Source organism: Lygodium microphyllum, chromosome 2 (assembly GCF_053477565.2).
Source record: "Lygodium microphyllum isolate KBCC chromosome 2, Lygodium_microphyllum_v1.1.10, whole genome shotgun sequence".
In the NCBI taxonomy this organism is placed as follows: domain Eukaryota; kingdom Viridiplantae; phylum Streptophyta; class Polypodiopsida; order Schizaeales; family Lygodiaceae; genus Lygodium; species Lygodium microphyllum.
Window position 1 is genome coordinate 101,079,504 of NC_141136.1, and position 24,664 is coordinate 101,104,167.

A 24,664-nucleotide genomic window follows, 5' to 3' on the forward strand; every position below is an offset into this window, starting at 1 on the left:
TTAGCAAAATGGTCTTCTTTCCTATTCAAATAATCAAACTCATGGAAAGTTCCAAAGTGAATCAACACCACTACTTCAGACCCATTCAGGCCCAAGAACTCTTAAACACTTCTCGTGGTTGGGACCTTCTATCCCACATTATACAAGCTTTCCAATTTAGCTTGAGAGCTCCATAAGATAGAGCAATTGTGGGGATATAGCACTTTGCCAAACATGTTAACTAACACTACAAACTCTTCATCAAGCCACATAAGAAGGCTGGGAATGTTACCCTAACAAGACACTCATATTACAATACTAAATCAAGTGAGGACAATGACCACATGTTAAGAACCAAATTTCCTTTGTACCCAATAGTACATCCCAATGTCCAATCTTGTTTGTCTATTGTGCTAAGGAGTCTCGTGAAAAATCCCTTCCGAATGAATCTAAACTAAATATGCATCACTTTGCATTGATATGTTGCAAAGAGATGGAGCATCACTTTAGATTGATATGTTGCAAAGAACCATCTCTCAAGGTCTTGTTTCAATGAGGTCTTCCCACAAAGTAGAAGAAAACCCCATCCATTCCAAAGTTTGCATACCATTGCTTAATGCATTCAAAGGAGAGGCCAACTCTTGCTTTGAGAGCTTGCCTTCCTTCAATTGCAACTTCTACTCTCCTCTGCTCATTAATGGATAGCTAATCCCTTCAAATAGTGCTCTCAACTTCTATTAAGTCTAAGCTATTCCCTTTTGCAACAACTGTGTAATCCAACTCCACCCTAGATGCATCCCTCCACTCTACCCTCTTGCCTTGCATTATCTTAATGCCATGGGGGAATCATACAACCACTTACCCCCTAAGTTGCCTTTCATGTATGCAAGCCTATCTAATTTTTCAAGACTTGTTTTCAAAAAAAGTCTTAATCTTGAACATGTGTCTTGAAGACCTCTCAAGTTCTTGCACATCCAATAAGTGAATGACATGGGATATTTACCAATCGCTTCAATTCCAAAAAAGAGTGATCTAACCTTCCCCCACTTGCAATACCAAAACCTCTACCATACGCATGTTTGGAGTGCATTCACCAAGGGTTTATGGCTTCCTAACCCAAAAGCCAAACAAATTTTCTGTGGCCAAGCTATTCTCATCAAGGAACCGACTAGTCATGAGGGCAGCACCCTTAGCCCACACCCACAACTAGTGCATGGGCATGGAATTATCTATCATTTACACTCTCTTTGGCCTCATATGTAGCTTCTATGTATGGCTAAGATGAATGTGCATAGATTAAATTGAATTCACTTTTAAAACACAAAAAATATCATTTGATTGATGCTTGCTTTGTTGCTCTCCCTTGTATAGCTTAAATGCTCTCTTTTTCCGTAAATAAATGCTCTCTCTCTCTCTCTCTCTCTCTCTCTCTCTCTCTCTCTCTCTCCTTCCTACACATGCACGCACGCAGCACACACGCACAAAATTAGTCCAAGGATACTTATTCAATTATATGCCAAAATTTCACACAAATGCTATTTGTAAGAATCACTTTTCACATATATACTTAAAGAATACAATAGAAGTTTATAAATTCCCAAATTTTCCAACTTTAAACCACATTCACATTTTTTAACAAACTCAAACCACATTAATAAACTTTAGCTTATCCTTGTCACTTGTTCATCCCCCTCTCTAATCATCACTGAAGGAGGTTCCAAATTGACCTTTTAAACATGCTTGCAAAAACAACTACGTTGCACTAAATCATAAACTCAAATAAGTTGGAAACTTCATTGCATACTCCTAAGTTTAGAATCATCCTTGACGATCTGCCTTCAATGACCATGCACTCATCTTTTGCTTGATATATTCAACTCCCTCTCCACAAATTGCTTGTACTGAATCATTTTGATAGGGCTTATCTTAATGCAACTTCACAAGGAGCTTTAAATCATTTGCTATATAGGATAGAAAGATTTACTAAAACAACATATCTAGAAAGTCTCATCTTGAAAAAGGTGAACACTTCACTTGTCGCCTATCTAGGAAAATATTTTGCTAGACAGGGAAATTAATACAAAACTTTCCTAGATAACAAGTTTTTCGTATAGATATACATGCGTTAATATTTAAAGTTTAGAACTCTTGCTAAGTAAGGGACATGAGGTGCCTTCGCCAGCTCTATGCAATACATAGGTAAATTCAGTCAATTACCTGAATGAATCATAAATGGACAGTTTAAAAATGAAGTCACAATTACCTAAATATCTAATAACTATAAAATATATATTGATAAATTATAAATTACGTACTTTGTGTGTTTTAGCATCCTAAACACGCTGGCACTGCCATAACTTTTGAAACTCTGAACCAAAATATATGTACCTGGATTTATTTGCCCGCAAACAATGAAAAGTACTTCAGGTGGCTATGCAAATAATCAACAGAAAGTCATGCGTTATATGGGCGCATGACTGCATTTAGAATATGTGCCTATCCTTTGCTTGAAATCTTCCAACTCACCATGTTACTCACTCTCATTAGCATTGGGATATTTGTCATGAAGATCTAGTTTACTGAATTGGCAATCATGTGTTACACTTCTGATTATGTGTCCAGATTTCCAAACTGCAGAAAACCTAAAGAATCGAGACAATGAGAGAGAATCTCATTACCTTTGACCAGAATCTCAGTCCAACCCACCTTGAATACATGTAAGCACCCCATGGAAACTAAGGGGTCAGTTGTTTCAATGCCATCTTCTCCACCATTCTAAAACAATATATCAGCACACTAATGGCAGTTGGAGGGAGAAACTTTTGTTTTACATAGATGACCTGCAACTCTTCCATTGTTGTTGCAAGATTATGCTTTTACCCTTCCCACCAGCCACAGAAATTGAGCTCTTGCCCCTTCCAATTCAAAGGGATCCTAAGCTTTAATTGAAAATAATACCTGTTGAGTTTTGATGCTTAGTTGGTTAGACTGTTTTTTGCTGATTGTGACAACTTTTGTAAAAACAGGAGAGTCTGAGCATAGGCTGCATCATCTCGGCTAAGTGGCTTGCAGGAATTCACATGATCTGTCCCATCTAAAACCTGATAAAAAAGAGATTCCACTAACCAGTGTCAGGCAGTAAATTTTCTGAGAATACTACGATTTGTAAATCCTTTGGCATACAAGATCTGAATCTTTCAGTGGTTATATAGACAGCAATAAAACGAGCAGCTTTGTCCTGAGTTTTTAAAAAATGAGGTTCCCCCGAACCTCCGGTGCCACCCACACCAGCAAGGAGGGGAAGACCACCCCATTACAACCTACGTACAAGCCATTCTCAATGCCAGTGCAATCATTTGCTCCTAAGGCTAGCAAAGAAGATATATCGTACAAAAGCAGTCCAAAGAAAATGGCAAAAAATCTGTTACAAGTTCTTTTCTTCTAAAACAAAGTGGAAGCCTTACCACAAGCTCCCCAAATCCAGGATATGCGGATTCAATAGGTACAACTTCCATTCTCAAAGCCCATCCTCCATATCCTTCAACAAGAGGAGTAACTTTTGTCTGCCATGAAAATAAAACACCCACCTACATAAATAAAAAAACCTTCTGTGTGTATTGTAAAAAGGCTTTAAAAATATGCCAAACATTTCAGAAAGACGTTCTAATTAAGAACCAAGAAGCAAGAAGCACCTCACTAAAACTGAGAACTTCCAGACCCCCCTTGTGAAGGTTGCGAATGAACTGGTTCAGCTCCTCTAACCTTGTGGATCCACTTCGAAGTTCTCCAATCTGTGCATTAAGAAATAAGATACACACTCGTTCAGTATCCCTTCTAGCTACTGTCATAACTTCACTGAATTCAGTGATTATTCGTTTACCGACGGTGCAGGCCGCAAAACCAATCCAAAACGCCATGGCATATCTGCAAGCTTACTGCCAAAATGTGGACAACTGTAAAATACCTGCAACAACACAATTAAGTACACATGAGCAACATAGTATCTATAGGAAACAAAGCCCAAAGCAGTCCTAAATGTTGCCAACTGCACATCCTCTTTTCTAATGCATATTTGGTCATACCCACTCAAATCTATATAGTTGAAGATTACAGCTCCCTCTATCTATCCAGGATATCATCAATCCATTGATGGTTATCTTGTTCGATGGGCGATAATCTATGCAAACGTGCAAGACCCATCCATTTTCTGGACCAAGAGTACATATAAGAATTAGGGAGATGAACCAGGCTGAATTAATGCATTTGCTAACAGCTCATTCACCAAGTTCATAATTTCATCCTGCTAGGCAGCTCTAACCCTATAGGTGGCTTGTCAGTAGACTACTAGCTGGCATTAGATAAATGGGATGATCCTCAGGTCTTTCTAGTGGATTGTTCCCTTGTCAAAGACTCAGAAAAATAGTCTTTGTGTTCATGCAAGAATGCTGTCACAACTATGACACGTTTACATCAGCCTCACTACTTCTCTATGCTGCAAACTGATTTTCCTATTAAAAGTGTTGACAACAGTCCAAACTCTGTGATACCAGGGCATCCCCAATAGTAGTACATCACAGCCAGAGTAACTAGCACAGTAAGAGTAGGGCAAGCCATGATAGTATCGCTATCAAAATCCCGCCCCTTTTGCACACATTCTCAACTTGCCTGCTAACTCCGAAGAAATAAAATTTGCCTGAACACTTGTGTCAAAGAAAATCAATGTCGTTTCATCCCCAACTTTAATACATGCTCTACATAACCCTATAGAATCTCCATTAGGCTTCTCACCCACCACATCAACCACTAAATCAACATATGGTCTCTGCTTCCTGCATTCTGCTCCTTATCATCAGTTGTCAATTCCCACTTAGAACATTCATGAGCCATGGGACTGTCCTCTTCCCAAATAAAACATTTATTAGTTGCCCACAAACACTCTCTCTTCAAAAGATTTCCACATCTTGCTTTGCTGATTTTCTTTCTTAGCAGCTTAATCTTACTAGACTTATACCCAAAACCTTTCCCACATAGTAATGCACCAGCAATTGTTGCATCCTCTATCAATTGTGAGATACTGGAGATCTTAGTCTTAGTGCGGTAGTCATGCACTTCTTCTGGCAACCCACAATAGCATTACACAATCTGTTCCTCCAAGGGCAACTCTATAAGAAGTCAATAGCAGCAAAGCTGCCCAGAATTGCTTGTTGTAATCTTCAAGATTTTCACAGTTGGTGCATCCAACTTGTGCAAGGTTGTCTTTACATCCACCTTGAAGGTGCTAGTAAACCACATAGATGAAAATGCATGCTTAAACTCAACCCAATCAGACAGACTATGCTTTTCCCTGAACCAAAAGACATTGCCACCATTGCATAGCCTTCCCCTTCAAAAAGGTGGGCTACCTTTCTTGCTTTGGAAGTCTCGGTGAAGTTTTCTTCAAAATAAGCTATGGCAATTGTTGAAGAAAAGTAAGAGCATTATTTTTCAACCCAAAAAAAAAAATCAACAATTTGCATTACTTTGTCGAAGAAAAATAAGAGCATTACTTTTTGAAGAAAAATGAAAAATGTGGCATTGAAAGAAGCTACAGCAAATTGTTGAAAGAAGGTAAGTGATAACAGCAATGTTTGATCCACTAGAACAGCCACATTCACTTGCACATCTTGCATACTAGTGTCCTACTCATTAACATGCATTCCTCTCTGAAAACCTTGCTGCTTGCCAATTTTACATTCTGTGCATCGCAGTTCCCAAGCAAATCTTGCTTAGCCGGTTCCTGCTTGCAAAGCCCAAAACACTGACCAGATGCAAAATACCCTAGATAATTTGCTGCCCTTCAATCACTTGCTGCAAATTATTACTTTTTGCATTCAAATCAGCACCACTCACCAGAGTGGAATCCTATAAAGGACACTGCATAGTAGGCATAATTGATGGCTTTCCATTAGTCTGCATAGGACCTATGGCTATCTCGGAACCATACTCAGTTCCCTCGCATCTGAACCTTGTCTTTTCCTTCAAGTCTTCAAGGAAAGATCCAATAATTCAGCAAATTTGGGACTATTCAAAAACTGAACAAAAGTCCCAACTGCATCAAAAAACTCAGCAAACATGTCAGTTTTGAGTGTCAGTTGCATTGCCCAACTATGCTCTGAATCGTGCATCCTTTCCATCTTCAGCCTTCTCTGGCACATGAGACTCAAAAACATTCACCTGCATATGCTGATCCAATGGCTGTCCATCCAAAGCATCATCAACATGTAATTTCCCTTGCTTGGATGACATCAGATCTTCATAATAATCATAACTCTCAAGACATCTTTGCTGAACTGAATTGCTGACATCTGATTGAAGTGCTTGCACAACAATTTAAGTGCTTGCACAACAACCACAGGCTTACCTCCCTATAGAAGGTGGTGTTGTCCCGAAAATGGAAGATTGAAAATCGGCGTTCACAATTGTAAAGAACAGTAATCACTTGCAGAAGCACTTAGAACTTAATCACATTCCCCCCTCCATGGCTTCTTGCCCCCATCCCCCCTGGACTGCCTTGAGAGGCTTGTGTACATTATGTATTTGTGACTTTGCATTAGCTCCAGCTAGTCTGTTAAGCATGAGCACTCCGTTGTAATCAGTCTTTTGAGTAATATAATCAACCACATTTTATTTGCAAAAAAAAAGAACTTAATCATAAATTCAGCAATACATCACTTCACAAAAGGCAGCTAGAATGTCCTACTCGGGGTCAAAAGACATGGACTGACCCCACAGCTTGGCACCCCTTGCTGTGTTTCTTGAAGATTTCTAAAGTCTTTCATACTAAGTACAAAGTAGATGATTTTGCTCTAAAACTGTAAGTCTCAGCTACTAGCAGTCACTAACTAGGAACTTGCTCTTGTACCTACTCTTGACAAATCAGTCTAGCCCTACCTGCTCTAAATCACAAAATGCTCTTACCGACTGTGATTAAAAAACTTCAGAACTAACCAGATTTGCCATGAAACTTCGATTATGCATCATCTCCTAATAAAGCACTTATAAACAGACAGCCTGTTGCTAACAACAAACTTTGTCCTCTGTGGGGCGTTTGGGGGGGCGTGTGTGTGTGTGTGTGTGTGTGTGTGTGTGTGTGGGTGGGTGGGGCGCGCGCGCATGCATGCACTGCACATAGTCTGCACACAAAGCTAGACAAGTCTAGACTGAATAGAGAGGCTTTAGGCTGTCACTAGTGTCAAACACAACTCAGCCCTGCACAATGCTGTCCAGTTCAGTCCTTCACACACTGATAAGAGAATACAGCCCATCTTACACGATAAATTGAAGAGAAGAAAAGATGCTAGTGATAAATGCAGGACAGCCATGACTGGTGCCTCCACTACCAGAAAAGTTATCGCCCTCTTCCTCCAACTGCAACGATCTCTCAATTTAATGCCAAAAGTGCTGCCAAAGATGAAAAATCCAATCCCCCTCTTGCAAGATCATCTTATTATTTACGTTTTGCCTAAAAACACGTTTTTGCACATCAAAATATAGCAGCCAGAGCATCGGACAAAGGGTGCCCGTCAGCTGCCCAATGGCCCACTAAGACTACAGAACTACCTCCATCCCCAAAAAATAAGACAACTGTCATCTCAGAAGTAGCACTAAGCTTTGCCTTGATGTCTGCTAGGGCAGCAGAATCTAAGCATGTGATGAGTAAGTCGTCAACGTATAGCAAGATATAGCTGACCCCCTCTGTAGTAGATCAAACATATAAGTTCAGGTCATAAGGGGTAGAATGGTATCCATGAGTCTGTAAGAACTCATCCATCCTATGGAACCAAGATCGCAGTGCTTGCTTCAACCCATAAAGAGCTTTCTGCAAGCAGAATACCTTATCCTTCAGGTTCCCTGAAGGAAAGCTCGGTGGCTGCTCCACATAGACTTCCTCCTCCAAATAACCATTCAAGAAGGCACTCTTGACATCCATTTGATATATTGGCCAACCATGGTGAGTGACTAGCGTGAGAAGCAACCGAAAAGATATCAACCGCGCAATAGGAGCAAAGGTCTCTTCATAATCAATGTCATGCTTCTGTCGAAACCCTTGCACAACAAGGCAAGCCTTGTACTTATCTAAAGTCCCATCAGCTTTTAGCTTGGTCCTGAAAATCCACTTTGTCCCGATGACTTTCTTATGGCTTGGACGATCCACCAATGTCCAAGTCTCATTTCGGTCAATACACCCTAGCTGGCCATGGAGGGTACTGAAGAGCCTCCTGCCGTGTATCCGTCTCAGAATGCGCTATGTAATCGACTGTAAACAACTACGCAAATCAAGCCTAAGGAGCAAACCAGGTAGATCTTCTAGGTCCCTCCGGAGTGAAATCCGGTGGTAGGATCCCCGAATCCTGCGTGGTCTGCTGGTATTAGCGAGGTAACAGGTCTCGTGGAGGGAGCCTGGGAGATGAAGAATCTACAAGAATGTCAGGAGCGGGAAGTAAACTAAGCTCAATAGGCACGATCTCCGATGATGTGGAAGGAGGAATAGGATCGGAATCCAATACAAAGGATTGCACGATATCCCTATCGTCAAAATCGACGTCCCTCCTTACAATCACCTTGTTTGTCCAAGGATCGAACAAATGATAAGCTTTTGCTTCAGACGAATATCCGACAAAAATAAGGAGGTTAGCTCGAGGAGTGAGATTTCCTATCTTATCATCATGCGTGAGTCTGTAGGCACAACACCCGAAGACTCTAAAGTGGGAAATGACATGCCAAGAGCCAAAAAATGCCTCATATGGGGTCTTTTGAAGAAGAGCCACAGTCGAGGGCACCGGTTGAGGATATACACTAGAGTGCTAACAGCCTCAATCCAAAGGCGCTCAAGAAGCTTTGCTACGAACAATATAGAACGTGCCATTTTCATGATTGTCCGGTTTCGATGCTCTACGACTCCAATCTGAGAGAGGGAGTTAGTAGAGGTAAGCTGGTGAGAGATGCTATGCTTCAGTAGAAACTCAGAAAACTCATGGGAGATAAACTCACCTCCGCTATCGCTCCTCATGCAACCAACACGACGTCCAGTCTAGTTATGAACCAACAACACCCAAACAAAAAAATATGTGAAAATATCTGACTTATGCTTAAGAAAGTACACCCACGTGTATCTAGAATTATCATCCACTATCAAAAAGAAGTATACCGTGCCATTCAAGGCGACAACGGATGTCAGCCCACAAAGATCAACATGAATCAATCAAAGAGGCTCCTCAACATGATGTGTGGAATACTGAGGGAATGGGATACGGTGTTGCTTTCGGAGCTAACAAACTTTACAGACATCGCGAGCTAGTTTTAGACGGGGAAGACCCTCAACCAACTTACGGCGGGATAACTCATAAAGAGAGTCATAACCAATATGCCCTAAGCGAAAGTGCCAAAGACGCTCATTGTTCGTAGGCTCTCGAGATGTAGCTGATGCATGGAAACTGTGGAACACGGAGCCCTCGGCTATCGATTCAGTCAGAAAGTGAGTCATGTGGTGAAGGCCATTAGACTATGCCTTACCACGAGCAATCACTAAACTTGTCTAAGAGTCAAGAATCTCGATTGTGATCGCTATAAAGAAAACTACTCGCCCCAACTAGCAAAGCTGCTGAACAGATAACAAGTTCAACCCAAGCTAGGGAACATGGTATACATTGTCCAGTGAAGCCAGATCCGGACCCTTGTCAGTGGCAAAACTAATGCTACCTCGAGCTTGAATCTTAACCGACGAGTTGTTTCCTACACGGACACGCCCGGCTGCAAGGGCTCGGATAAGGAAAATGTCCTCTATAGGAGTCGTACGAGTGGGTCTCTGTAGTAATTTCATCGAGAGGCAACCCAAATGTGGACGAGACTCGCATCTGATGTCTCTATGGAGACCATGTGGACCTCTACAAACCTATCAAACAAGCCCTCTGGAGTTGAGAACATTGTCGACTAAGATGGCTGAGCGGTAGCAATATAAGTCCTTTAAACTGCCCCTTGCCATCACCCTACCTCCCTTGCTAGGGGTTGTCCGACTGAGGGGCGGAGGTCTGAAACTTAGATTTGGAAGTTGTGCCTCTAGCCTTTGAGCGACACTCGTCGTCAAAATGACCAGCCTTTTTGACAATGTTGACAATACCTATTCTTTTTAGGTACATTCTGCCACCCTTGTCTGAGTTGTGACTGGGAGTTTCCTTGTGATTCCCGGATTGAGTTTGTTTTGGATTTTCAGTGGAGGTTTGATTTTGTTTGTCCTTCCCTTGTTGTTGACCCTTTGAGAATGAGCAACAAGAGCCCCCTCTGAGGGAGAGTTCATATGAAATTGATCGAACAACCGTACATAACACAACAACTGACACTTAAATTCATAGAAAGTAGGCATGGTAGGCTTTGAAACTATACCTTCTACAAAATTGAAGTATTTCCTGGGAAATTTGTTTAAAAACAATGTGACTTGATCGTCAGAGGACTTGGGAGTCCTCGTAGTGAAGAATTCGACAAGAAGTCGCCGATACTCAATCAGCTTGACTTTCAAGTCATCCCGGTCAATGATTTTAAAGAGTTGGAGCTCATGGTCAAGATTTATATGATAGGTCCTATCCCGAGCTGCATACCAGTCAGTCAAGTGTGCCCATTGTTATGAAGCCAAGTCAAAATGTTGAAGCTAAGAGTGAAACTCAGACAATAAGCCCTGCATCAATTCATTAATACTGGAGGCATTCCTATCCTTCCATGAGCGGACAACCTCATATGGAACAAGTGCGGGATCGGGTTGGGATTCCAACCCCTGCACAAGATACCATAGGTTTTGGGAGTCAAGGACATGTCTCATCAAGTTCAACCAAGTGCTAAATTTTGACCCGTTAAAACAAGTCTTATCATTGAAAGCATGCTTTGCAGAAGATGAGTTGGAACCATGAGGTGTCGGGAAAGTGGAATAAGATGGAGATGGAGGATAAGATGGTGGTGATGGGTGTGTCTAATAGGAAGAATGAGAGAGAAAAGGTGGATAGGCAGAAATAGGATGGGAGTGTCCAATTGAGTGTCGATTGATACCGAGGCACTCGAACATGAATGTTTCCATAAGGTGCCGATGGAGGTGAAGACACTGAGACACGAAAGCCTTGTCCAAAGCTTGGCTAGAGCACAACAAAATGACCAGGACCACTAAATAATGCTATAGAGGCAAGCTATGGTACCAACTGATCCACGCTCGAGAGAGACTAGGGGGGATACCCAAGCTGCAATGATCCTGAAAGTGTGTGAGAAGTAGATGAAACACCACCCGATGGAGGAAACGATAAGGTCCTAAAGGCCGTGCATATGTTTCCATAACCCCCCTGTGCGGTGTGATGTGCAACATGAGGTGTTTGATAGGAGAATGTCAATGGTATCAAAGGAAGTGGAGAAGCAACAGAAGAATGTCGTGGGATGGGTGGGTTTTGAATTTGTGGTATAAAAAGTGCAGATGCATTTTGTTCATTTTTACCATTTAATGATTGAAAATGAAATGATGATGAAGATGATACAAGATGCAATGTAGAAATAGGAACACCAAATTCATTCTGATTTTGAGAAGTAAACTAAAAAGAAGGAAAGGTAGAAGAAGAGGTGAAACCAACCTTCCTTTCGTAGATGGGTAGTAAATGCCTGATTACAACTTAATTGAAGCAGCAAACAGTTAATGCAAATCTGAAAATACAAATTTACCTACTAATCTTGGACAATGCACACCCGAATGGCCCCAAAATTAGCATCCCTTTCGGTATTTCTTTAGCTTTATTAAAAAAGAAGTTGATTTACAATGAGATTCTCCCAATCCATTTCGGTATTCAAACTCCCCTTGCTGTTCAAAATCACCAACAAGTCTTTAATCTAATTTGCCCCTTAATTCGGGCGATCGATTGGCCTTCACACACTTTGATGGAGATGGAAAATACACCAAATTCAATTATTTGCTAGTCCCTCCACCTAAATAGGCTAAAAACAGCTTCATCCCTGTTGAATCCAAGTCTTGAAGCTTCCAATTTCTCGCACACTTCCCAAGGCTGCTGCTAAACCCTGATTTCTGCTGCAGATTAGAGTTTACAGCAGAGATATTTGAAATTTCTCAGCCTTCAAAGGTCCATATGCTGAGATCTTCGAAGCAAGGCTATGAAATGGATAGAAGATGAGAGGAAAAGCTATAGAGAGAGAAAATTCAAAGTTTTGTCACGAAGAATGATTGAAAGTCAGTCAAATGCAGCTGTTGCCCTACCACAACAGCTTGTAGATGCAAAGAACTGAAGAAAATCAATCATTTACTGCTGTTGCCCTGTCTCAACAATCTGTAGATGCTGTCACCTGCTGTTGATTCATCTTTTCTTGCCCTTGGCAGCCTCAGAAGGTCCTCCAACGACTGCAAATAAGACCAGCAACCCCCCCTCCCTCTCTCTTACAGGCTGAATTTATAAAAATGCCTCTCCCCGACCTCTAAAGGCGTTTTTTAGACTTGCATGGGTATTTTTGACAACAAGTGGCAACCTTCCCAAATGGTTTTTTCACCATTTTTCATAATTAAATATTAATTTTCAGTCTTTAAATACTGAAAATTAATCTAATAATTATTTTGGTGCCCTAGAAAATAATCTGACTGGCCAAGAATTAAATTGGCTAGGCAACTTCCATTCCCGAGTGTCTCTACATCATCTTTGACCATCGGATTGGCGTTAGTTACCATTAAACACCACTTCTCTACTGTCACCAACTAACACATATGGCCAAATGAATGGCCTAGACCAACAACTACCACCATATACCACCAAAGTACTTGTGTGGCATAACTTATAACTTTTGCATTTGACATCCCGTGATTTCTTGGAGTCCCAAGCTCATAAATTTACTTTTGACCCCAATTGCACCTTGCATGTGCAACATTTACTTAATCATGTGATTAAAAATTTAATCCACATGTTAAGTGAGGTTTTAAAAATACATATCCTCGTGACAAGAGGTACTTAACTTTTTCTTATAATCCCCACGACGTGTGTTAACATGGAAGAATTAGTCCTCAAGAAAACCTTTTCCATAATCAACAGATTGTACTCTATCTTCCTCATGATTTCTACCAGTACATTGCAAAGCAAAAGAGCTAAAAGACGAAAAAACAAAAGACGAATCTAAAGTACCTACCACCGGAGTGGACGGAAGAGGATAAAAGAATGGAACATACTCCGAATCTCTTTCTCCAAGAGGGAAGCCCATCCCTGAGGGAGGTCTCGACGATCCTACAACATCATCAGATTTATGCGCAACATCTAAAGAGAGAAATTCATGCATACCTTCATTCAGTATCTTCTCCTAAAGGACAATCCTTTGATCGAGCTCCTCAATCTTCTTTCATCTAAAGTCCATGATCACATGATATTCTTCAGTACAAAGCTTGTATAGCCTTTCTTCCATATTGTCAAAAGTATCTTTCACCATATCGAAACTTTGTGGAGCAAGTTGTTATGCCCACTCTTGCTCGGTTTTCGGCATAGGTTGTTTTGGAGATTGAATTGGTATTGATGTGTTCGAAGTCATTTGAACCTACTGTTGTTCTTGCTTCTTACGGAGAGCTTTCAGATCAAAGGCCTAGGTTTCTCAGAGAGTACCAAGCTCTGATACCATATCAAGAAGTACTCTGATACAGAAACACAAATAACAATCCTACGAGAAAGCACAAACTGATAAAAGAACACAGTTAGGGTTAAAATAACTCAGAGACAATGAAGACAAAAAATAACTAAAGTCATATAACTGTAGAATACACAATGCTCATGCAGCAAACACACTATGTAGTGAATGAATACTGAACCTCGAACTCCTATATCTTAAAGATCAGGGCAAGGGTAATGAGCTGGAGAGTGTGTCGTACTCTGAACGGATCTCGAATCAGAGCAAGGCAACCTCCGGATGTCGAACACTAGCAAACGCACCAGTGATAAGTTGGCTTTGATGTGGTCAACAACGAGGAGAGAAAAAGACTAAAAACGGAGGCAGGACAGCTTGTAGGAGAGAGAAAGACTAAAAACGTAGGCTACAAGTGAGAAAAAGACTAAAGACGCATTCAAGACAGCCTGTAGGAGAGAGAAAACTCCCAAACGCCGGCTGGACAGCCTAGCGACACTTTACAAAAGCTGGGCGACAACTCGAGGAGAGAGTATACTACCAAGCACAAGCTGTAGATAACGTGGTAGACAGTACGGCAACAGGTTTGTGCAAGAATAGCAGTCGCCTAGCTGGGATCAGCTCCAAACTACGAGAAGAGGGCTGGAAATCAAGTGCCAACTGATATAGACAACAATGGACAGCTTCGGCTAAGATGTCCTCTACGAACAGGGCGTGGCCAGCAAGTTGAAACACTTGAAATCTGCAAAAACGAGATTGTTGGCTGAATGGAGGGCTGAATGGAGAACAACATACGTATTTATAGAAAGATTGGACCCTCCCAAGTGGGTTTGTGCTTATGGGACACAAAAACTCTCTGGCATCGCATTTCTTTTAAATAAACTAGATATTTTCATTAATTAATCAAGTTTCGGGGCTGTTTAAGTAAAGCTAATCCATTTTTAGCTCAACACCAGCTAGACATGAGGGTTTCCAAGGAGGAACATGGAGTGAAGTCAGTAAACACTAAGAAGAGAAAATAAGAGAGAAAACTCTCTAAGATCGTGTTTCTTTTAAATAAACTAGGTATTTTCATTAATTAATCAAGTTTTGGGGTTGTTTAAGTAAAGCTAATCTATTTTTAGCTCAACACCAGCTAGACATGAGGGTTTCCAAGGAGGAACACGGAGTGAAGTCAGTAAACACTAAGAAGAGAAAAGAAGAGAGAAGAAACTCTGATGAATGGAATGATAAAGATCTGAATCATGGAGTGAATGTGATATAAGGGAACAAGGGTGCCGTAGCACAAGGGAGATGATTAAGACAACACTAACCACAAACCGCAATGTCCTCCTGAAGGGGTGTGAGGGTAATCGAGAGACTGGAGAGAAGAGGTGACGGACTAAATGAATTAGCTGTGTAGAATGAGTGACAAAGGCAACCTATAACTAGGCAAGAGAGTGTCTAGGGTGGCGCTCGAAGGGAGGGCACCGACTGTCTAGGATGGTGCCCCACTATGGGCGCCCAATCCCTTTTTGGAGATATTCACTGTGAAACCCTAAACATAAAACGTGAAACCCTAAACGCAAAATGCAGAACACAAAACTACGGGTGAAGGGTTTCTCAACACCCCCTCTCAGGCCCAAAAAGGGGAACAAGAGAAAAGTGAGGTGGAGATGGAATGCTACATGCTGAAGAATGCTCATGCAGCAAGTGCCACTTCGAAAGTGTCCCTTGTGGGAAAATTGTTCACTTGCCCAAGCGCCCTAGTACAAAGATGATGAAAGTATGCAATGCATAGGAGGAATGTCGGACTCTGTGTGGTGCCGAGAACCATAACAATATGCACATACTCGATCTTAGAAGTTGGCTCCATGCTGACCAAGGGACGAAGAAGATCCACCCTGTAATTTGAGAATACCACTTGAAAGGAGACCTTTGAAAATAGTCAAGGAACTAGATGAGCTATAGAACCCGAAACTCAACCTTGGCAGAGAAGCCACTAGCTCCGTGACTCCATGCTAGAAGGAATACAAAGGCCTAGCCACCAAGTCACTGCTAAAGACCCAAGGGCCCCGATCTAGGTAGATCCTCTAGATCCTCGGTATGAGTAGAGGAAATGACTACTCAAAGGAGAGTCACTCCTCAAAAGTGAAAGGTGGTGGTATGTAAAGAACTTCATGGCAAATAGCGTTCCTCTCTAAATCAGAAGGAGTAGAAGTAGAAGCCCCCTCTGAAGCCGAAGAACTAAAAGTCCCCTCTGAGAGAGAAGTAAGAAAATCCCCCTCTGAATCCTAGTCTAAGAGAGAGGGAATCCAACCACTCATGGCTCATAGACTGCAAAGCATCTGATGATGAAAGAAGTGCCACCGATCATGCCAAAGAAGGGATCTAGCGCTCGGAAGAAGAAGGCGGAAAGCACCCAGAAGTGGTCTCTCAAACCTGAGTGGACGAAGGTGGAGAAGGAGGAGGCTCAAGATGAGCCAAGGGTGGGGAACAATCGTAGCCTCTCATGAGAGTGGACTGTGGAGGAGATGTGGGCTGCGAAAGCCACTATACCCGAAAGTGGGTGGAAGAAACCTCCGTGCAATAGGATAATTTCCAAGAGGGATTATCGCCTCGTAAGGTCTTAGAGCCTCCATGTGCTCGAAAGAACTTAATGCGCGTCAATTGAGGCTTATTGCCTTGAGCATAATACTCTGATAGCCGATACAAAACCATCTTTGTGACCCAGAATGGAGAGGTGGCACAAGGAGTGCCAAGTGGAAGACGCATATACTTCCAAGGGTGGGGAGCAAAGATCAATATCAACAATCATCGATGGTGTGTTCGATGATGCCACAATAGGAGCACCCAGTAGATTGGTCATCTATTGGTAAAGAAGCCATGGGTATCAGTGTGCCTTGCTGAAAAAGGAAGAGGTCAACCACGAACCATAAACTACAATGTCCGCCTCAAGGGATGTGAGGGTAGTGCAAAGTGCGAACCGCAATGTCCACCTCAAGGGGTGGGAGGGTAGTGGAAGGGCTGGAAGTGAACTGCCAGTGGGAAAAGGGATGCTGCCAACATTAAGAGGTTGCAACCAGTAGAGAAACGCAAGGTACAACAGTATGGTGGAGCTGTCAAGTTGTAGTGAATAATCGCCAACAAACTGGCTGAGCCGCCAGGTTGTATAGAACAACCGCCAGCAAACTGGCTCAGCCGCAAACAGCAGAGAACAACCGCTAGCAATTTGGCTAAGTTGCCAGCAGTCTAGCTGAGCCGCCAACAACAGGGAGGAGCCACCAACAATCTGACTAAGCCATCAGCATTAGAGAGGAGCCGCCAACAGCAAGGAGGAGCTGACAGCTGACTGACTGAATCACTAGCAGCAAAGAATAGCCGCCAGTAGCAGGAAGGAGCCACTAGCAATCTAGCAGGAGCCGCTAGCAATCTAGGAGGAGCCGCCAACAATAGGGAGGAGCCACCAGTTGACTGGGAGGTGGAGGCAACAGCAACAGCCCTGAACGCAGGCTGGAAAACAGCAAACACAGGAGGGAGAAACCGCCAGTTAGGGTGTTGATGCAGTGGAAGAAAAAGCGAAGTGGATGCTAAACCCGCCATTGGTCTTTTCCTTCATTAGAGTGAAGGATCTTTGTCACTGTTTGAGCAGATCCAGCTCTAATACCATGTCAAAAGACAACGTACCAACGAGACAATAGGGTTTGCAGGAAGGAACACGGAGTGAACTCAGTAAACATTGAGAAGAGAATAGAAGAGAGAAGAAACTCTGATGAATGGAATGATAAAGATCTGAATCATGGAGTGAATGTGATACAAGGGAACAAGGGTGCTATAGCACAAGGAAGATAATGAAGACAGCCACGAACCACAAACTGCAATGTCCTCCTGAAGGGGTGTGAGGGTAGTGGAGAGGCTTGAGAGAAGAGGTGACGGACTGAATGAATCAGCCGTGTAGAATGAGTGACAAAGGCAACCTATAGATAGGCAAGAGACTGTCTAGGGTGGCGCCAGAAGGAAGGGCGCCGGCTATCTAGGGTGGTGTCCCACTGTGGGTGCCCAACCCCTTTTTGGGGCCATCCACTGTGAAACCCTAAACGCAAAACGCAGAACGCAAAATGCAAAACGCAAAACTACGGGTGAAGGGTTTCTCAACACTTTATAGGGAAACTCACAAGGCGATCTCTTCATTTGTCCCAATAAGTCTCCTCCATTGAGAAGCTCTTCCAACTTATCCCATACCTACAAGGGGGATTCAAAGGGGGCCACAATCCATTATGACCATCCATTGGCATACATTTGTGCACCATGGAATTGAGCCTTGGCCTTCCTCCTCCTTTTCAACATCAACACCCAAGATCTTTAGATTCCGTCAAGATTGGAGCCATGGATTTTCAGAATGCCTTGGTAGCCACACCTTTGCATCTTGCTCAACATGAAGATGAGGATAGTGTCCACTCTTCTGAGGCCCTAGAAGACAGGCCTTTATATTCTTGCCAACATACATGTGGAGCTACACTAGCTTCTCTCCCAAGGTTGAGTTCCAAGCACCTTCAGTTATCACCTCAGCTATTGTTATCTTCTCAAGTTTCTAGCTATGGTGTAAGTGTTACTTTCACTTTTCATCCAGTTCTCAGCACCACAACCCAATCCAAGTGTCTACCCCTTCTTCCTTGATCAGACTGTTGTGGAAGACTGCGTTTCTACCCATCTCAGTTGATGATCTTTGTCACTATAAACACCCTATAGTGCAGTATACTTGCAATGACAATATTTGCTTATTTCTAAGACTTAAATGGTTTGAGAAAATAGAAAGAATGAATGCTTGAAGGTCAATATAACAATTATTTAGAAAATTACAGCCATGGACACATAAAAGAAATGGAGACAAATTGAGGGTTGAAGATGGGCACACAAAAGTACATATTAAGTTCACAAGAAATTTGAGTAATAATGATGATGCACAAAAATGAATGTAAAATTAACAGCACATCCATTCAGGTCATAAGACATTGATGGTTGTTTGCTTCATAGACAGTTCCAACTATATAAGATATCTCTTGACAATGATAAACACGTAAATGGACCAACAGATGCGCAGAAATATAAAGTTTAACAAATATAAGATGTGATGAAATAATTACATACTATGCCACATGTCTTCTTGACAATGTGTGACTGTAACTTATCTTGCCAAGCTTGCATCAACATCTGCTTCACAACTAGGCCCCCCATGCTGATACACAAGCAAAAGAAAAGTGTCTCAAAATTGTCGCCCATATAAAGCACATTTATTCTAGCAAAAAAAAAAGGTAATGGACTGTCTCGTGGCTTTAACATTCGGTATTAATTTTAGATATTTGAGCTCATATATTGCTGTGCAGAATGTAGAATTCACAACATAAGAAACAAGAATTGTGTTTGAGTCACTTTGCTTAAACCTGTGAGTAACAAAAACTACTGGTCGATCTCCAACACCAGCTGCAAGCAGTTTGTCAAGAAGCATTGCACTCACTTCCTACACAACAACAAGCAATTCTTCAAAAATTAACTTTTCAAAAAAAAGAAAAAGTTTAATGTGGCTCCATCTATCCAAGGTTATCAGGTACGAAAGGTACGATACCCTACCGTACGATAAAATACATTACTAATTGGTACCTTACAATTTTATAAGGTACGGTGCGATATTAGTACGAATAAAAAAACAAAAACTTGGTTATTTTGGATTAAAGATAATAGAACACATGTTTAAAGCTAAAATAGCAATGTCACTTGAGTTAATAGGATGATACATGAGGGTAACAAGGTAAAATCTCATGCACAACATGCACAATGCGCTACTAGAAGACAGATGGGAGAAAGTATGTAATACATCATACAACAAAGCAAAGTGTAGGGTGGATGGACAAAGAGGCTCTTCATTCTTGTGTGTGTGAGAAGGGGGGGGGGAAGAGGGCACAAGGGCAGGGAAGCTCTTAGAATTGCATATTCATCTTGGAAGTTGAAAGAGAGAGAGAGTGAGAGAGACTTGAAATTATGATAATAAACATAAGGCTTGGGAGTTGGAAGATATTGTGGGGTGTAGTCTTCATAGGCCAAAAATAGCCTGTTTTTTGGTACGGATACGTACCATACTGTACCGAACGAACCGTATGGAACAAACTAGTCTGTACATAGTACGAATGCAACTATGCATATGTCTTTGTAGGGCTTGGTAGGCCACTGGGCAACCAACGAGCATCCTTTGTTTGATGCCCTATCCTCTCTCTCTCTCCCACTGGGCAACTACTACAATACCTATGTTTTTGTTGTCCAATAAGCCATCTACATCCTCTCCTATTGTCGCCTCAGTTCCCTGACACTCTAGTGATCAGCGTTTGATGTTTCCCGCACTCCGACACTCCAACTAGTGGTTACTGCACTTGGGATCCGTCTCTGGTGGACGTCACTCTCAAACACTACACTACTCTGTCCTTGGGCATTCTATACACTCTTATATTCGTTTACAACATTCATTCAACTTCAGAGTTTCTTCTCTCTGTGTTTGACTTTTTATTTGAGTTTTTTCATTTTGCGTTTGAGTTTTATTTCTCTATCTGAGTCTTTGTGTTTCAATCTTGGCCGTACATGTTGTGTTTCCTCGGTGCAAACCCTAGCATATATTTATACTTCTCTCTCATAACAACTGGAATACACTTCCACCAATCCTCAACAACATTTTTTCCACTTGCATGGGCAAGTTTTGCCAAGTGGTAGCTTTCTAATTTCATTTTCCAACATTATCTAGCTTATTAAATTAATTTTTCAAAGTATTAGTTCTGAAAATTAAGTTAATAATTAGAAAGCTAATGCTCGAAAATTTAATTTTGCCAGTAAATAATTAGATTGGCTAGGCCAATTCATCTCCCAAGTGTCTCTGAGCAATTATTGACCCTTAGAATGGCATTAATTAATTAATGCCTAACATCTAATGTTACCATTGACATTAGTGCTGATAAATTGGTCTAGACCCAAATCTAATACCAAGTACCACCTAGCACATATTAGGCATAACTTATTGAAGCTTTTGCCTTTGGCACCAACTAATATCTCACGGTTTTGGGTCCCATGCTATGAAATAATTGACATGCACCTCACATATGCAAGTCACATTTGCACATTTGATTATCTTTTAATCAAATGCTAAGCAAAGCAATAAAATTTCATGTTCTCATGATAGCTGAAAATTGATGAATTTCAGGGAGATTCAAGAGGCTAGCTAAACAATATTAAATTTGGGGCTAAATTTGTCTTGCAAGGAGCAAGGTGAAGACCAATCCTCGAGCAAACGAAGGGGCGAATTGGTTTGAAGGCTTGCTAGTCATTTCTAGCAACAAGAGGCACTTGGATTAGCATAGGGGATTAGTGAATCTCAATTGTACTCTATTCATTTGCAATTGAAGATAAAGAAATAGCACAAGGGGTGCTAGTTTTAGGACCAACATACTATCCATTGACCAAGATTAAAGTGATTTAGTGTACATTTCAGTTTATGCGATTTACTTACTTGATGCATTTATTATTAAATCAGGTTATTACCGCCCTCTCCAAGGAGGAAGGCTAGTTTCATCTACTACTTTTTTAATGATCTAAAGGATAAAGATATCCTCTTGTTTACTGCCTAAGTTGTTCTTGATGTAAGTAGGAAGATGTACAATGGAAGAGAGGAAAAGAGAATGAGCACGAACAATGAAGGAAGAATATTGAATGATCCACTTGCAATGTGAGTAAATGCCTGTGTATACAAGTGAATGTCCTACAAACATAGACAAAAACAAGATAGCACCCTAGAAACATAAGCAGGAAGACTTGAGATGGTCAAAACATTAAAGAAGTATCTAGCCTACTATTGGCAAGGTAAAGAAGAGAGCCCAATAGCTATCATTATATAGTCGCATCAAATAGGAAAAATCCATGCTCATCCTGTAGTCACATAGTTGCACAGACATGGCACATTGTTGAGCTAAAAATGCATTAGCTTCACTTAAACAACCCCAAAACTTGTTTAATTAATGAAGAAACCTTGTTTATTTAAAAGAAACACAATCCTAGAGAGTTTCTGTGTCCCATAAGAACAAACCCACTTGGGAGGGCCCAAACTTTCTATAAATACCTATGATGCTCTTCATTCAGCCCTTAATCTCGTTTTTGCAAATTTCAGGTGTTTCAGCTTACTGCCCACATCCCATTCGCAGAGGACATCTCAGCCGAAGCTATCCATTGTTGTCAACATCAATTGGCGCCAGATTTCCAGTCCTCTTCACGCAGTTTGGAGCTTATCACAACTAGACAACTATTATTCCTGCACAGACCTACTGTTGTACAGCCTGCCACATCAAGACAGCCTTGCCTTTGCTTCCTACAGACTATCGCCCAGCTATCTTGCCTGTCGGCTGGCAGTTTTCTCTCCTCCAATAGTCGCCAGCTCCTACAAGCTATCGCTAGGTTGTTCTACCTGCGTTTAGCAGTTTTCTCTCTCCTGCAGGCTGTCCTGCCTGCATTTTTAGTCTTTCTCTCTCCTCAATGCCGTCTGCATCAGATCCAACTTCTCACTGCTGAATTTGCTAGTGTTCGACATCCGGAGGCCGCCTTGCTCTGATTCGGGATCCATTTAGAGTATGACACACATTCCAGCTCATTAGCCCTACCCTGATCCTTGAGATACAGGAGTTCGAGATTCAGTATTTATTCATTGCATAGTGTGTTTGCTGCATGAGCATTCTATATTCAGCACTTATATCACTTCAGTTATTTTCTGTATTCATTGTCTCTGAGCTATCCTAACCCTAACTGTGTTCTTTTATTAGTATGTGCTTTGTCGTACGATTGTTATTCGTGTTTCTGTGTCAGAGTATTTTTTTATATGGTATCAAAACTTAGTACTCTCTGAGAAACCTAGGCCTTTGATCTGAAAGTGCTCTGCAAGAAGAAAGAACAACACTAGGTTCAAATGACTTCAAACACATCAACACCAATTCAGTCTCTAGAACAACCTATGCTGAGAATTGAGCGAGAGTGGGTAGGACAACTTGCTCCACAAAGGTCCGACATGGTGGAAAACACTTCTAACAATACGGAGACACTTCTGACAACATGGAAGAAAGGCTATACAAGCTTTCCACTAAAGAATATCATGTGAACATGGACTATAGACGAAAGAAGATTAAGGAGCTCGATCGAAGGATTACTCTTCAAGAGAAGCTACTCAATGAAGGTAGACATGAATTTCTCTCTTCGGATGTTGCGCATAAATCTGATGATCTTGCAGGGCCGTCGAGACCTCCCTCAGGGATGGGTCCCCCTGTTGAAGAAAGAGATCCGGAGCATGTTCCATTCTTTTATTCTCTTCCGTCCACTCCGGTGTAAGGTACTTTAGATTCATCTTTTGTTCCTTCGTCTTTTACCTCTTCTGCTTTGCAATATACTGGTAGAAATCATGAGGAAGATAGAGTACAATCCGTTGACTACAGAAAAGGTTCTCTTGAGGACCAATTCTTGTATGTTAACAAACATCATGGGGATTATAAGAAAAAGCCAGGTACCTCTTCTTCTATCCTTTCTTCTTTTCAATTTATTTCTCAAAATCAAAATGAGTTTGGCGTTCTTATTTCTACATTGCATGGTGCATCATCATCATCATCATTTCATTTTCAATCATTAAATGGTAAAAATGAATAAAATGCATCTACACTTTTCACACCATAGATTTAAAACCCGCCCATCCAACCACATTCTTCCGTTGCTTCTCCACTTCCTTTTACACCATTTACATTCCCTATCAAACACCTCATGTTGCACGTCACACCGCACCGAGGGGTTATGGAAACATAAGCACCGCCTTTAGGACCTCATCCTTTCCTCCATTGGGTGGTGTTCCACCTACTTCTCACACATTTCGGGATCATTGAAGCTTGGGTATCCTCCCCATTCTCTCCCAAATGTGGATCAGTTGGTACCACAGCTTGCTTCTATAGCATTACCTAGTGGACCTCCTAGTCGTTCTATTGTGCCCCAACCAAGCTTTGGACAAGGCTTTTGTGTCCCAGTGCCTCCATCTCCATCGGCACCTTATGGAAACATTTATGTTCCAGTGCCTCCGCATCAATCGGCACTCACTGGACACTCCCAATCTATTTTTACCTTTCCATCTTTTCCCCCTCATTCTTCCTATCAGACACACCCACCATCGCCATCCTACCCTCCACCTCCATCTTATCCCACCTTCCCGACACCTCATGGTTCTAGCTCATTTTCTGCCAAGCGTGCTTTCAATGATACGACTCATTTTAACAGGTCAAACTTTACCACTTGGTCGAACTTGATGAGACATGTCCTTGACTCCCATAACCTATGGGATCTTGTGCAAGGGTTGGAATCCCAACCCAATCCCGCACTTGTTCCACGAGATTGTCCGCTCATGGAAGGCTAGGAATGCCTCCACTATTGTCGAGCTGATGCAAGGCTTATTGCCTGGGTTTCATTCTCAGCTTCAACATTTTGACTTAGCGTCAAAACAATGGGCACAATTGACTGACCGCTATGCGGCTCGGGATAGGACCCCCGAATAGGACCTGTCGTATAAATCTTGACCATGAGCTCCAACTCTTTAAAATCACTGACCGGGATGGCTTGAAAGTCAAGTTAACTGAGTATCTGCGACTTCTTGTCGAATTCTCCATTACGGAGACTCCCAAGTCCTCTGACGATCGAGTCACATTGTTTCTGAACAAACTACCCAAGAAATACTTCAATTTTGTGGAAGGTATAGTTTCAAAGGCTACGATGCCTACTTTCTATGAATTTGAGTATCAATTGTTGCGTTACGCACGGTTGTTCGACCAATTTCATATAAATTCTTCCTCAAAAGAGGGCTCTTGTTGCTCATTCTCAGAAGGGGCAACAAGGAAAGGGCAAATAAAATCAAATCTCCACTCAAAATCGAAGACAAAATCAATCCGAGGAATCCCTATTGTCAACATTGTCAAAAGGCTGGTCATTT

The 24,664-nt window shown here is 41.7% G+C and overlaps 1 protein-coding gene across 2 annotated transcripts in view; it reads right to left on the minus strand.

The window, feature by feature from the left end:
- Window positions 1–2,247: 2,247 nt before the first annotated feature.
- Window positions 2,248–24,664, minus strand: part of LOC148040095 (alpha/beta-Hydrolases superfamily protein) — a 35,855-nt gene continuing 13,438 nt past the window's right edge. Inside the window, exons 6-11 of one of the 2 annotated variants that reach the window (XM_087696603.1) lie at window positions 19,068–19,144; window positions 18,775–18,862; window positions 3,860–3,943; window positions 3,672–3,770; window positions 3,444–3,542; window positions 2,248–3,080 (exon numbers count right to left, since the gene is read on the minus strand). In XM_087696603.1, the coding sequence (XP_087552729.1) occupies window positions 2,955–3,080; window positions 3,444–3,542; window positions 3,672–3,770; window positions 3,860–3,943; window positions 18,775–18,862; window positions 19,068–19,144 (573 nt within the window). In that variant the 3' untranslated portion in view covers window positions 2,248–2,954. Of the gene's footprint in view, window positions 3,081–3,443; window positions 3,543–3,671; window positions 3,771–3,859; window positions 3,944–18,774; window positions 18,863–19,067; window positions 19,145–24,664 lie in introns of those variants that run through there. The other variant, XR_015694121.1, reaches the window with a different exon arrangement.